The 14,139-nt window shown below is 38.7% G+C and overlaps 1 protein-coding gene across 7 annotated transcripts in view; it reads left to right on the top strand.

Annotated features, from left to right (window-relative positions):
• The window catches only part of SGMS2 (sphingomyelin synthase 2), a 91,768-nt gene extending 86,874 nt beyond the window's left edge, over positions 1-4,894 (top strand). For all 7 annotated transcript variants that reach the window (XM_070452244.1, XM_070452241.1, XM_070452242.1 and 4 more), the window contains one exon: positions 520-4,894. In XM_070452244.1, the coding sequence (XP_070308345.1) occupies positions 520-723 (204 nt within the window). In that variant the 3' untranslated portion in view covers positions 724-4,894. The remainder of the gene's footprint in view (positions 1-519) is intronic.
• Positions 4,895-14,139: the final 9,245 nt, after the last annotated feature.

Genomic DNA, 14,139 nt, shown 5'->3' with positions numbered 1-14,139 from the left:
CCTGAAAATTTTTCCTCCTGGAGGTCTCTCATAGCCGTTCCTGAGTCTCCATTCTTCCTGGAATCACAGGCAGATTTGCCTGAGCCACAAAGAGGAGGGGTTCGAGGGTGGAGCCAGAGTCTTGTCAGAGTTGATGCATGCGTGCTAAGTCACTGCAGTTATGTCCAACTCTTTGCGACCCAATGGACTGTAGCCTGCCAGGCTCCTCTGTCCATGGGGATTCTGCAGCAAAAATACTGGAGTGGGTTGCCATGCCCTTCTCCAGGGGATCTTCCCAACCCAGGGATCAAACCTGTGTTTCTTATGTCTCCTTCATTGGCAGGCAGGTTCTTTATCACTAGCACCACCTGGAAAGCCCTATCAGAGTTGGGGAAAGGAGCAAAGATGACTGTTGTCTTATGATCCAGATTCTGCTGCTTTCCCTGTTCAGTTATAGCCAATGACAGCTTAATTAAGAAGCAAAGCAGGATGCAAATCGTGAGAAATATGCCCTGTTTTCCTGTTCTTTACCTTTTACAGAACTTGAAGGTCTCTTCACAGACTAATTTCTTGTCTCGAGCGTGGTGGTTCCCCATCTTTTATTTTTTTGAGAAAAATGTACAAGGCTCGATCCCTTGCTGCTTCTCCTGGCCTCTCTCCTGGCCTCCTGGCTGCTTCAAATCATCTTGCAAGAAGTACTCACGGGTTCAGAAGATCGGGGAAGATAATGAGAAATCTACCTGAGGAGCAGAGCAGAGGCATCGGCTTACACCAAAAGATTTATCGCTGTAACCAAAGGTATAGTTTTGATTTTTATTTTAGGAGAACTGATCACTAAAGGAAGAAGCGGACCAAGTTTTGTGCAAGTGATTAGAAAGATGAACGAAGTATTACCCTTTGACTGGTTTTTTTTTTTTTTTTTTTTTTAATTCATCCTGAGAGTTATATTCTCCTTCGGCTCTTCATTCATTGGTGACAAGCCCTCCAACTGGGATTTTACTAATGAGCTTGTTAAAGAGGTGCCAAAGAACATACTACTCCTTCCTTATTCTTTCTCCAGGAAAGCTCTCTACTTCAGAATGTTTTCAGGATTTTTTTTTTTTTCCCCTCCAAGGTCAAAAGAATTTGTTAAAGTTTTAAATAAATAAAAATATCTGGATATAGACAGCTACTGTGTAAATAAAATCTCCAAATGTTGAGAGTGGTTTTTAGCATTAGGCTTCTCAGCCGTGGGTTGTGAGTGAACTCTGGGTGAACCTGTTTCCGCCCTGCCTGAGGGGAGGTCAGGGTCAAGCCCGGGAATACGGGCTGCTGCTGCCGGCCAACGTACCGTGTGTCACTTTCACTTTATTTTTTTAACTGATAATTTTATAACTTAAAAAGTGAACTAAGTCAGTATAGAAGTATTTGAGATGCCCCACAGATTTCACATGTGTGTAAATATTCCATTTTGAGCTTCCCTATGACAGACATCCAGGAGACACGGGGTTGTGTATGCGAATGAGGGGGGCTTGTTCTCCACCTGGTAAATTCACCCCTGTATCCCCCAAGGCAGTCAGCGGTGTAGCACAGGCTGAACACACACAGGTGTGTGAACTCACACTCTGGCCCTGTGGGGAACAAGCCTGTGTTTTTCACCCAGGTCACACGCACCCTGAGTGAGATCTGTCATAGAGCTGTGAATTGGAACTCAGAAATCCAATTGGTCACGTGTCACTGAAAACCATTTCTTCCTAAGTTCCATTGTGCATTATGGAAAAACCAAGATGGAGTCCCAAAGTTTATTGCATCCTTGCCTTTTAGCAAGAGACTCGTTTCTTATGTACTGGTCCTAAGGACACATCCCGCAGTTGAGTAATTTTACTTTGACCCTGAAATTATACCACGGTGCTGCACTGTAATCTACGGTTGGAATGGGTGTGTTAGATGGTGACGGCTACTCAGTAAAGCGGGGTAGTTGTTTCTGAAGTTCTTTCAGGTGATGTAAAAAAAAAGAAAAAAACAAGATGGATTTTTAAAAAATCCAGCCAGATTCAGTGCATTGTTTAATGCTGGTGAATCTTTTGGATAATTCTTGGCTTGATTTCTTTAAACTTCTAGTAATCATGGAAAAAAATTTAAGGTTACAAAATCATCAACACTAGTCAGAGAGGGGAGAAGTCAGTATGGGTAGCAGGAGGCAGTTACATTTATATTGATGGTGAAGATTTCTCCCCACTCAGAATGAAAAACATCCCTAAGTTTGTCATTGTAAATGAGTCAGCCTTGACTCGGTGTACAAAATTGGACTTTAACTTGTCTAAGAGAAGCACAAAACAATTCTGTTCAGAAGGGTCATCATCCTTTGGTGCTAAAATTCTGTGTATGTTCTCAGTATGGTTCTTTCTGTAAAAGAGAAACACTAAAGGTTGAATCAGAAGGCAAAAAGACTAACCTACTTATTTAAAACACGAATTGAAACCCTGTACATCCTTGGCAGGTTTTGAAATGCAAGAAGTCTTTCCAGTATTTATTACTAAGTCAATAAGAACCGTATGTACAGCTTACGTGGTGTATTTAGTTATAATTCTACATAATTTTCACTTATTTTCATTTGTTAAATATTGATGCTTGCGATAAGACAATGTATTCTACTTGAAAATACTGATTTTAAATTTCTCCTGTCTAATTGTGAGGAAAAGTGTCTGACATGGAAACTTGAGCTTTGTTCTAACACTGATATATTCCTTGAGCCTCGAATTCAAATAAAACAACCTGATATAACTTAGAGCCTCATTCAGCTACATCTGGTATAACCCACTCTTTTTCAAATTAAGTGAGGAAAGGTGTTTAAGCTTTAAAAATCATGGTGTATTGATTATTGGACAACCTTAAAAACAGTATAAACTTTGCATTTTAGTCAAGTAATCCAGTTTTTTTTTTTTAAATACCATCACCTTTTGAAGAACTTTAAAAACATCTCTGACCCCATGTATGGACACCACTGCTCCCATACTGTTTACATGTATATGCCATTGCTCTTTAATAAATGCTGTGGAAGCATGCAGTATGAAAATAAAGGGAGAGTTTCTAGAGTTTCTAGTCCCATCAGAGTTTCTAGATGGGAAAATAAGAGAAATAGCAAAACCCATTTACATTTAGGAAAGCAAACTTGAGGTCCAACCCAATATGCCACTTGGGGATATAAAACGTAAACAATTATTAGACTTACTGTGGTGATAATTTCACAATATGTACAAATAAATCATTACTTTATAAACCTAAAATTAATAAAATGTTTTATGTCAATTATACCTCGATTGAAAAAAAACATAATTACAAGCTTGCCTTTTGAAACAACATAAGATCTTATCTATTGTCCTTGTTTTTGTAAGCCAGTGCTCTGGTTTGAAGCTTTTTCTGTGATGAAGTCCTTGGTGCAATATTTCTCTAATATATAATTTCTATGAATGATGCCACATTTTTAAAAAGATCTTTCAAGTGAAAATGAGTTCCTTTCAAATTTTTTTTTTTTTGAGTTCCTACACTAGCTCTGAAAATAAAGTCTTCTTACCCACTCAGTTCCACCCAAGGTAATTTGGAGTTTGGTATTTAATTTCCTGGCATCTTGGGAAACAAGTTTTGCTATGGAAGGAAGGTGGGAAGGCGGTTGTGATGAGCTGGTTGATGGATGACAGTGCATGAGGTTCTCTGTTGTGCAGCAGTGTCCCCTTGTGGAAATATGTTATATGACAAAATAGACAGAAGTGTATTTCCAAGGTTTTAAAGGCATTTTAAAATTATTCTTTTTACCAGTAATATGAAAGCATCATGCAAAAGTAATTATCTTTTTCAAAAAGAATTATTTTAAAGGCATTTTAAGCCTTTTCCAAAGGGAAAATGTGCTTAGATCACAGGGATTATAATTCTAGTCTTTTATCCATCTGATCAAAGAAAATTTGAAGACCATTTTTACCTCTCACTATCACAATCATTAATGTCTCCCTTTATAATTCCCTATATTTTGTTTACCTTGAAACACCAAGTTGGCCATCTTTCTCGTGTGTTTTTTTTTTTACATGCTAGAATTCATGCAGTTACTTTTTTGAGAGTTAACATCTTGTTCCTTGAATATTTTGAATATTTCTCTTAAAATTCTTTTATATTATTGACTTTGTTTTGCGCTGTAAAGCTGATTTCAGATATAAAGCCAGTCTTAACACACTCACTCCTGTAGTGTAAGGAAGTGTGAGAAGGAATTTCTTAATAAATGAGTTTACATGTTTAAATCAGACATATTATAATTAATATGCCATATGTTGAAGGCTTTTCTATTTGTATGTATAAAGAGTCCTTTTTTAATATCATTGTGTTGCAATAATTTAACTCCCTTGACTTACTTGCTAAAAATATTTCTTCTATTAAGAAGTGCTCTTGACTTCAATACCTAAACACTGAAAATCATGTCGAAAGGTACCCAAAGATAAGTTTTTATACAGATACACACCTTGTAAGTTCTGATTGATTTTATTACTCATTAATCTAACTATGTTGTGTTCTGAATGAATCATGAATAAGAATAGTTCTTTATTGTGGATTTATTTAAAACTGTACTTTAAAAGAAAAAGAAGCTATAAGCTAATCTAATTGTCAAGTTGGAATTCATTATTTAGTTTACCTCCTATGCAATGATTAATGCTGCAAAATGTATGGTTATGTTATACTATATTCACAAAAGAAATATTATTACAAGGTTTGAGAGGTAGCCAGTTGCATCTTTTGGAAATTTACTGTACTGTTTCAATGTGTTAAGTGCCTTGTTGTAAAGTAAAATTCTAAGTCTAGAATTCATTATTTTCCTGACATATATTTTTCATTATGATATATACTGTATATTATTGTAATAGTTTTATTAAATGCTTATGTTTTAATTAAATATGTAAATTTCAGAAACTCTTTTCTCCTACCCACTGGTACCTTAATCATTGGTCTGTCATACAGATTTGAATTCAGGTTCTTTTTTTCAAAAGGGGAAATTCTCTTAGATTAGAAATATGTTTTCCACGCTTGTGCTTTTGTGTTTGTAAAAACATTTCAGGAGGAATTTGGGCATGTTAACTATAGTTTGTACTTCAAAATGCCATTTTACATTTACATTTTAAGTGCCTAATTGTTGGTTAAGACTAATTTATGTTTCTATTCTTAAAAAGAATGTGTCTACTTGGTTTCTAATCTCTTTGGCTTTGCTTAAAAAAAAAAAAAAAGCAAGAGCCTATACTTTGTATTTACCCAATAAACCACCGTGACATCAACAGTCTTTTCAAAATTAGTATTATGGGTTTTCTTCAATTAAAACAGATCATTGCTTTCTTTAAATGTTTGTAAAAACTATTTAGTTTTAAGTAGTTATTAAAACCACAGGAGGGTTATTTTCTTCAAGCACTATTTTTAAAATAAGCTGATAACAGCATACTAATTAAACTGGGGTGTGTTATTTTCCTGCCCTTGGATTTAAGGTGAGAAATAATTCACAGCAGTATAAGGTCATTTGTGGAGAGGTATAAAATCAGTTCCCTGCTCCATAATTCAGATTCTCATTGTTCACAGAGGAACAAAATCATAATTCAGACTCTCATTGTTCACAGAGTAAAAAATAACAAGATGATAAATCATTAATTCTTCAAGAAAAGCAGAGTCCTTTCTGTTGCTCACTTCTGAAATTATCACCCTTTTCTTTCACAAAGTGAGCCCCAGGGTAATGTCCTTAGCCAGAGTTCAGCAGTCACTACAACAGTGGTTTGCTTTAAGTTGTTTTTGGGCCCCCTGATAAAAGATGAAGGCAGGACCCTCAAAGCACCTCAGTGGGATGAGGGGACAAGGGTTAAAATAATATGGTTCAAAGGTCAAATTGTTGGATAATTCAAGTTTCTTTGGATTATCTGGAGATGATAGAGTGAGTCTAAATCACAGTAGTCTTTTGTTACCTTCACCCCAGTTTTGGATGAAAAACTTGTTTCATCCTTCTGTTTGAAATATTGGCTTGCTGATTTTGCTGGCCAGAGCCTCAAAGATTGCCTTTTTTTTTTTTTATCTAGAATGCATTATACAAGGAACTAATGTGATGTTTGACAAACCTTGACACCTAACTTTTCCTTAAAAATTTTTTTGGTTTTGGCTGCACGTGGCTTTTCTCCGGTTGCAGAGAGCAGGGGCTGCTCTCGTTGTGGCACACAAGCCTCTGATTGCGGTGTGGCTTCTCCTCTGGCTGAGCACGAGCTCTAGGCTGAGGACTCAGTAGTTGTGGCCCAGTTGCCCCGTGGCATGTGGGATCTTCCTGGACCAGGGATCGAACCCATGTCCCCTGCGTTGGCAGGAGGACTCTCGACCCTGGACCACTAGAAAAGTCCTTACATTTCATTTTCTTCTAATAAAATATATAAGACTATCAGAAGCATAATACTAGATTACTCACCAAATCATGAGAAATAATGCGTGTTAGAATAGTGGATTATGCACTACTGTGTGCCTAAAGCATATTTGATTTATATGTGGCAGATGTAGAATGAGGCATCTCATTTTACAGTTTTTATGCTTGGCGTACATTCTTGAATCATTACAAAATCCCACAGGGTAGACAAGCAAAGAGTTGGTGACCTCGTTTTGCGAGATGAAAGAGCTAAGAAGTGTTACAGCTGGAACCTGAATCTTGTTTTCTCTGTTTTTCTGCCTCCCTGTGATAATTACTATGGTTACCATCACTGTTCAGAGGTTTTGTTTTTGTAGTTGTTGCTTGTTTTTAGAAAAGTTTATTCTCTTATTAGCCAATTAGTTTGTTGAGAGGGAAACTGATCCTTGGAACAAGTTCTTTGTCAGATGCTGCTGATTTTTCTTATAGTTTGGATTTACTACATTTCAGAAGGGGAGAAGAGTCAACTCTTCCAGTGCAAAATGGCCTTGAAAACAAAGGAATCGCTGGGTTTGAGCTTACCAATTTGTTACAATAAAACAGTTATTACAAGTATCCCTTATAGGATGCTAAAGCTAAATCACTTCAGTTGTGTCCAACTCTGTGATCCCATGGACTATAGCCCACCAGCCTCCTCTGTCCACAGGATTCTCCAGGCAAGAATATTGGAGTGCATTGCCATTTCCTCCAATAGAACATAATTACTGTCGTGCACCTTAGCCTTACACAGGTTGTGGGGGTGTTGGTTGGGGAGTGCATAAGGCTTTATCTCTAAATGTGACTCTCAGGGATTAGTCTCGAGGGGAAATCAAAAGGAGGAAGCGATACAGTGACCTGCTTTCAAAGGACAGCAAAGCTCTGAGGAAATGGAATGGAGTCTTGGGACACATAGTAGTCTGGGTTGATTCTGGACTCCCCAAGGGACCAAGGTGAAGCCATAGGATTGTTTGGCCCTAGTGTGAACTGGTGAGTTCTCCGTACTAAAAATCTGTCCAACACGTGTGCTTGCATCCGACCAAGTGTCCGAGCACACTTTACCTCAGTTCTTGTATCCAAGAAGTTACCTCTTTCTCTACCTAAGTGCCTTTAAGCTACCATGGATCAGGCATTGCAAGTTGGTATCTTCTTGTTTAACACCAGGCAAATCTCATTATGCTCCTTTTACGCTTGAAGGAATTCTGACTCAGAGAGATAAATGGGGCAAGGAGCCCTGCTGATCGGCACATGACTGCCCAAAGCCCGTAATTTTCCCATTGCACCAGTGGGATGGAAGAACCACCCCACGTGGGAGGAATGAAGGAGAAGAAGAATGGCCTCTTGCAGAAATCTTTTGGCAACCAAGTTTTGTGTTGTTGAGAGCAAAGTTAAGGAGTGTGTGACCTTGAGCTCTGTAAGATGCTATGACCCACATTCTGCAGATGTCCTGTCTCTCCGTTAACTCTAGTCCTTTCATCTATATGTTCTTTTCCTCTTTATAACCCCATGCCCTGTAACCGATGTGCAATGATAGCATCTTCCCTCTCCCCTCATCACACACCTGCCTCCGGCAGATGGCAGGAGCCCGGGGTCTGCAAGGAGACTCACCCCCAGAGCACACACCCCTGGGTCCCCAGGCACACAGGGCTTGGCAGGGAGGAAGCGATACTTTTTGAACATACTTTATATTACATCTGGTCAATTTCCCAGTCCATGGTTTGAAGGGAATGTTTACATTGGACACCAGGGGAAAGACATTTCCCTGATGTCCTAGTCATTTAAGCTGTTTTAACAAAATACCATATACTGGGTAACTTAAACAACAAACACGTCTCCTGGTTCTGGAGGTTGAGAGGTCGGAGGCCAGGGTGCCAGCATGGTCGGTTTCTGGTGAGGCCCGACTTCCCTGTTTCCTCTCACATGGGACATGGCACATACAGAGAGCTCTGATCTCTTTCTCTTCTTCCAAGGACCCTCCTTTCATTACCCTTCTGACCTCCTCTAAACCCATTAACCTCCCAAAGACCACACCTTTGAATACAGTCCTCTAGAGGTTAATATTACAACATGATGGATTTTTTTTTTTTTTTTTGGTGGGCGGGGAGACACAAACATGTAATCCATAACATCTGGGTTTCTTGATTTTATACAAATACATTTTTTAAAAGCAACATGCACTTTTTATAAGCTCTGAAGCTCTTTGGGCCCCGAGTCTCTGATCTGTGAGCCTGTTGATGGATGCAAGGCACTTTCCCGCTGCTTCAGGGAGCAGCGCCCTCTCTCCTGGCCAGGCTGTTCTCATCCTGGTCTGCTGTGCCTCAGCGCCCCATCCAACCACGAGAGGTGCTTCCCCAGACAGCCTGTCACCTGTCTGCAGAAGGCAGGGGACACGGTGGCCCTGTGCTCTCTGGGTTTGAATCTCGCTTCTTCCAGCAATGGCTGAGGTGAAGACCTGAAACAAGAAACCTCTGCGCCTCAGTTTCTTTATCTGTGGGATGGAAATCATAACAGTCCCTGTCTCTCAGAACTGTTGAAGGAAATGAAAGAGGTTATAAGGTACACATTCAGTGTTAGCCAAATGCAGTTAAATCTTTTAGGTACAGTACTTCTAGCTCTGAAATTATTCGTGTATATCCAGATCTTACTTGTCCTGAAAGTTCAGCAGAAGTCTCGTCTCCTGAAAGCTTTGCCTTACTTCTCTGAATCTGAATCCCTCCCTAAAAGATACATATTAAAAAATTGTCAAAATGTGAGATACACTCACTGGTTTAAGATCTTAAAAGACAAGCCCTGTTAATATATCAAATTAAAAGTTCCTTCAGAGAAAGAATTGTCTTAGTATTCATCCCAGTGTCTAATAAAGTTCTTACCACGGCAAGTATTTGTTGAATGATATTTCTCTACCTCCTAACATCATGTTGCAGATTGGAGGTAATGTATAGTAAAGCAGTGGATGCTGCATGATTGGATACATCTATTATATATTAGACATATATAATAATGCCTAATTAGAAAATAAACTTCATGGAATTTTAAAATTTTATTGGAAGTTTTAGAATTTTTAAACTGCAAAAATTTAATAATTTTCTACTTAATACAAGATACATGTTTGTCACGCTGTACAAGCTTTTTGGATTTCAGTTGAGAACAATGTCAGGTGCTTGAGCTTATATTTCTAAAGTCCTCACTCCACTTACCTTCCCCACATTTACCACACTAGATAAAAACAAGCCCCCCATATTTATTCCGGTATAATTTTAATAGAAATTGGAAATAAACTAGGTATTTCTTAACAGAGGATTGGACTAACATTGTGACATACCTGTAGTCTTGTTCATCTCTGCCCCTTTAGAGAACAGTCAAAATGATTCTATTAAAACATCAGTGTTAAATAAGAGCAGATTAGTAAACCAAAAACACAGTATGATGCCATTGATGGGGCAGCAGGGGGAATCTATGTAAGCATATAAGTAATCCGATGGTTTACTGGATTACTGGCATGGGTTACTGGCAACCAGCTGGTTGCCTGTTTTACTGAAATATGGCCATGACCATTTATTTATTGCCTATGGCTACTAGCCAGCTCCCACAGCACAACTGTAGAGTTGAGACAGAGATCAAATTGCCAACAAAACCAAAAACATTTACTGTTTGGTCCTTTACAGGAACGTGTTGCTGAATCCTTGGGTTAGAAGAGAGTAATTAAAAATAATTTGTGGGAGAACATGAAAAATGTTAATGACATATACATATTTATTTATAAAGATTAAAAATATCATAGATATATGAATTAAAAGACTGGAAGGATACATACAGAAATATAATAAATTAACCCTAGGTGGAAAAAATAAAAAGATTATTATTTTCTCCTTTACAGTTTCTTGCAGTTTCAAATTTTCTACAAAACTATGTATTGCCATTTTTAAAATCAGAATGAAACTATCGACTTTCAAATATCTGATTTGCTGTGAGTTTGTTCTTGCCTAAAGGAAAGAGTAGGTAACCTTTCAAGTGAAAATTGCTCAGTCGTGTCCGACTCTTTGCGACCCCGTGGGCTGTATAGTCTGTGGAATTCTCCAGGCCAGAATACTGGAGTGGGTAGCCATTCCCTCCTCCAGGGGATCTTCCCAACCCAGGGATCGAACCTAGGTTTCCCACATTGCAGGTGGATTCTTTACCCAATCGTGTCCCTCCTAAAACATGATTCTACATGAGACTTAGAAACGAGGCTTCATTATTAGCCAAAGCATGCTGACTGCCACCAGGAAGTAAAAGCCCTATGCTTTATTGAGGCAAAGGGCTTGTACTGACCTTGGGAATGCACTTTATTTTTTTCAGATTTTATTAACTAAACATGTTATTAATCAAGGGTCAAGTTCAAGGTCCTGACAATCTACTTAAGAGGGTGACTCTTAGGGACTGGAGGCATTTTAGAGCCTTGGATCAAGTGCCCTCATTTTACAGTGAAGAAGTCAGAAAGGTTGACAACTTGTCCACGTGGCCTTTTTAGATCTAGGCAGACTCCATGCTGAGTTCTGCAAAATAAATGAAAGTAAATGAGGGAGAAAAGTGGAACAGGGATTCCAGCTTGCTTTGGCTTACATAAAAGTCAAAGTCTGCAGTCTGTAACCATATGGCCAGGGTAATTAAAGTAAGGTTATTTTCCTATCTCTATTTACATACTGGTCACTCTTGTTATAAAAATACATCACATAACGTTTCTTGGGCATGCATTTCACAATAGGTAGATAAGTCTTCTTACTTCACCTGTGTCTTTTCTTTCCAAGATACTGGATTTCTTTTTTTTTTTTTAATTTGTTTTACTGAGACAAAATTTACCTTCAGTGAAATGTACAGTTCAGTTTTGACAAATGCATATACCCAAGGTAACCAACACCCCAATCAAGACATAAAACATTTCTACCTCACCCCCTGGAAAAATGTTTCATGGCCCTTTCTCAGTCAATTGTGCCCTCTGCCCTGATTTATATCACCATGAGTTAGGTGTGCCTTTCTAGAACTTGTTATAAATGAGTTCTTTCAGTATGCAGTCTTTTATGTCTGGCTCTTTCACTCAGAATAGTTTTTTTCTTTTAGAATCATCATGCTGTGGGGTGTATCATAGGTTATTCCTTTTTACTGATGAGTAGTAGTCTATTTGGGGCTTCCCTGGTGGCTCAGATGATAAAGCATCTGCCTGCAATGCAGGAGACCCAGGTTCGATCTCTGGGCCAGGAAGATCCCTTGGAGAAGCAAATGACTACCCACTCCAGTACTCTTGCCTGGAGAATCCCATGGACAGAGGAGCCTGGTGGGCTACAGTCCACGGGGTTGCAAAGAGTCGGACACAACTGAGCGACTAAGTATAGTAGTCTATTTTACAAAGAGATGGACTCCCCCTCCTCTTCTTGGAAGGATATCTGGACATCTGGACCGGTTTGGGCATTAAACAAAAATATATGTTCCGATCCTACTTTAAATTTTGAGAATTGGATTTTGTTACTATTGAGATTCTGCCTTCTATCAATACTTTTCAGGGTCCTCCCTCCCCTCATCTCCTCTCCAGGAAAATCATAATACATTCAACTAAAGAAGAATGATACAGGTAATATTGAAGATGGGTCAGTTTATTTATTCATCATACAAGTCTGAAAGGCTGAATATAGAAAACAAGTTAATATACTGGCCAATCTCACAATCTAATTTTGAAAAAGGCAGGTAAAGTCGCAAGAGGTGAAAAAGGAAGGCAATACCACTAACCTGTAGAATCAGGGCCCAGAGATAATTATTACTATTATAGCTTGTACTCATTGAGACTGAACTAAAAGCTAGACATTGTGCTAATTACTTCATGTAATCCTTACACTTGATGTAGGCACATTGGTTAATCCAGCTTCCTATAGGGCAAATGGACGCTCAGAGAATGTGCACAGAAGTACCTATATACTATATGCAGAAGTATGTATGAAGGAGTATATATAAAGCAAATCATAGGAACTTAAAGGAAATGAAGGAATTAATTTTTAAATGGCTAGTAGAGTTGTGCAACTAAATAATATAATTAGCATTTCAACTTTTCCTTTCATTAGCATTTTGCAAACTCTTAAGCCATAAGCTCTCTCTGTTCATGCTCACTGACTCTGGATGGGTATCCAGTGTAGCATTTACCTCCCAGGGAATTACAAGCCAGCAGGACAATTGTAGTTTTACAAATAGAGTAATTTAACACCTCTCTTTTAAAGATTTAACACCACTCTTGATAACAAAATAATAGTACTTAGATATTTTGGATATACTGTTACCAACAACTCTGGCTGAAATCCAGCAAGAAGGATTCCAGTGGGAAGGTGAGTAGTTTAAGTGATCTTTGGTGATTCTACTTAAAAATGTTTCCCTTAAACCCTCTTACACTGTTGGTGGGAATGCAAACTAGTACAGCCACTATGGAAAACAGTGTGGAGATTTCTTAAAAAACTGGAAATAGAACTGCCGTATGACCCAGCAATCCCACTTCTGGGCATACACACCGAGGAAACCAGATCTGAAAGAGACATGTGCACCCCAATGTTCATCGCAGCACTGTTTATAATAGCCAGGACATGGAAGCAACCTAGATGCCCATCAGCAGATGAATGGATAAGGAAGCTGTGGTACATATACACCATGGAATATTACTCAGCCATTAAAAAGAATTCATTTGAATCAGTTCTAATGAGATGGATGAAACTGGAGCCCATTATACAGAGTGAAGTAAGCCAGAAAGATAAAGACCATTACAGTATACTAACACATATATATGGAATTTAGAAAGATGGTAACGATAACCCTATATGCAAAACAGAAAAAGAGACACAGTTGTACAGAACAGACTTTTGGACTCTGTGGGAGAAGGCGAGGGTGGGATGTTTCAAGAGAACAGCATCGAAACATGTATATTATTTAGGGTGAAACAGATCACCAGCCCAGGTTGGATGCATGAGACAAGTGCTTGGGCCTGGTGCACTGGGAAGACCCAGAGGGATCGGGTGGAGAGGGAGGTGGGAGGGGGGATCGGGATGGGGAATACTGTAAATCCATGGCTGATTCATGTCAATGTATGACAAAAACCACTACAATATTGTAAAGTAATTAGCCTCCAACTAATAAAAATAAATGAAAAAAAATGTTTCCCTTAATACTCCTCTTCTCTTCCTTTCCTTCTCTCCCCACCCCCAAAGATCTTTTGGTATTCCTTTCCTTTACTGCCACTGATTATTATATTATTCCTCTATTTAAAATAGGACGGATGAAGCAGAAAGTATTCCTTTTTCTGACAAGAAAGGCCTGAATATTATTTGGGAAGATTCATCCTTAAGAAGCACTGGGTGAGATATATGTTTCATGTTAAAATAATTTATCCATAGTATGTATTATGAGCAAGGTGCCTTTCTGAATTAGTTTGCAAGGGCTGCCATAACAAAGTACTCCAGATTATTTCCTTAAAGTTCTGGAGGTTAGAAATCTAAGAATCAAGGTGTTGGTAGGGTTGATCTCTTCTGAGTCCTTTCTCCCTGTCTTGTAGATGGCCATCTTCCTCCTGTGTTTTCCCATGGTCTTCCCTCTGTGTCTGTCGCTGTCCTAACCTCTTCTTCTTTGTACTGGGTTAGGGTCCACTTACATGACACCATCTTACTCCACCTCTTTAAAGGCCCTGTCTCCAAATACAGTCACATTCTGAGGTACTCGGGGTTACGACTTCA

Source organism: Odocoileus virginianus, chromosome 21, assembly GCF_023699985.2.
Source record: "Odocoileus virginianus isolate 20LAN1187 ecotype Illinois chromosome 21, Ovbor_1.2, whole genome shotgun sequence".
In the NCBI taxonomy this organism is placed as follows: domain Eukaryota; kingdom Metazoa; phylum Chordata; class Mammalia; order Artiodactyla; family Cervidae; genus Odocoileus; species Odocoileus virginianus.
The sequence above is the reverse complement of the archived record's forward strand: the minus strand, read 5'-3'. Positions and strand labels throughout refer to the sequence as shown.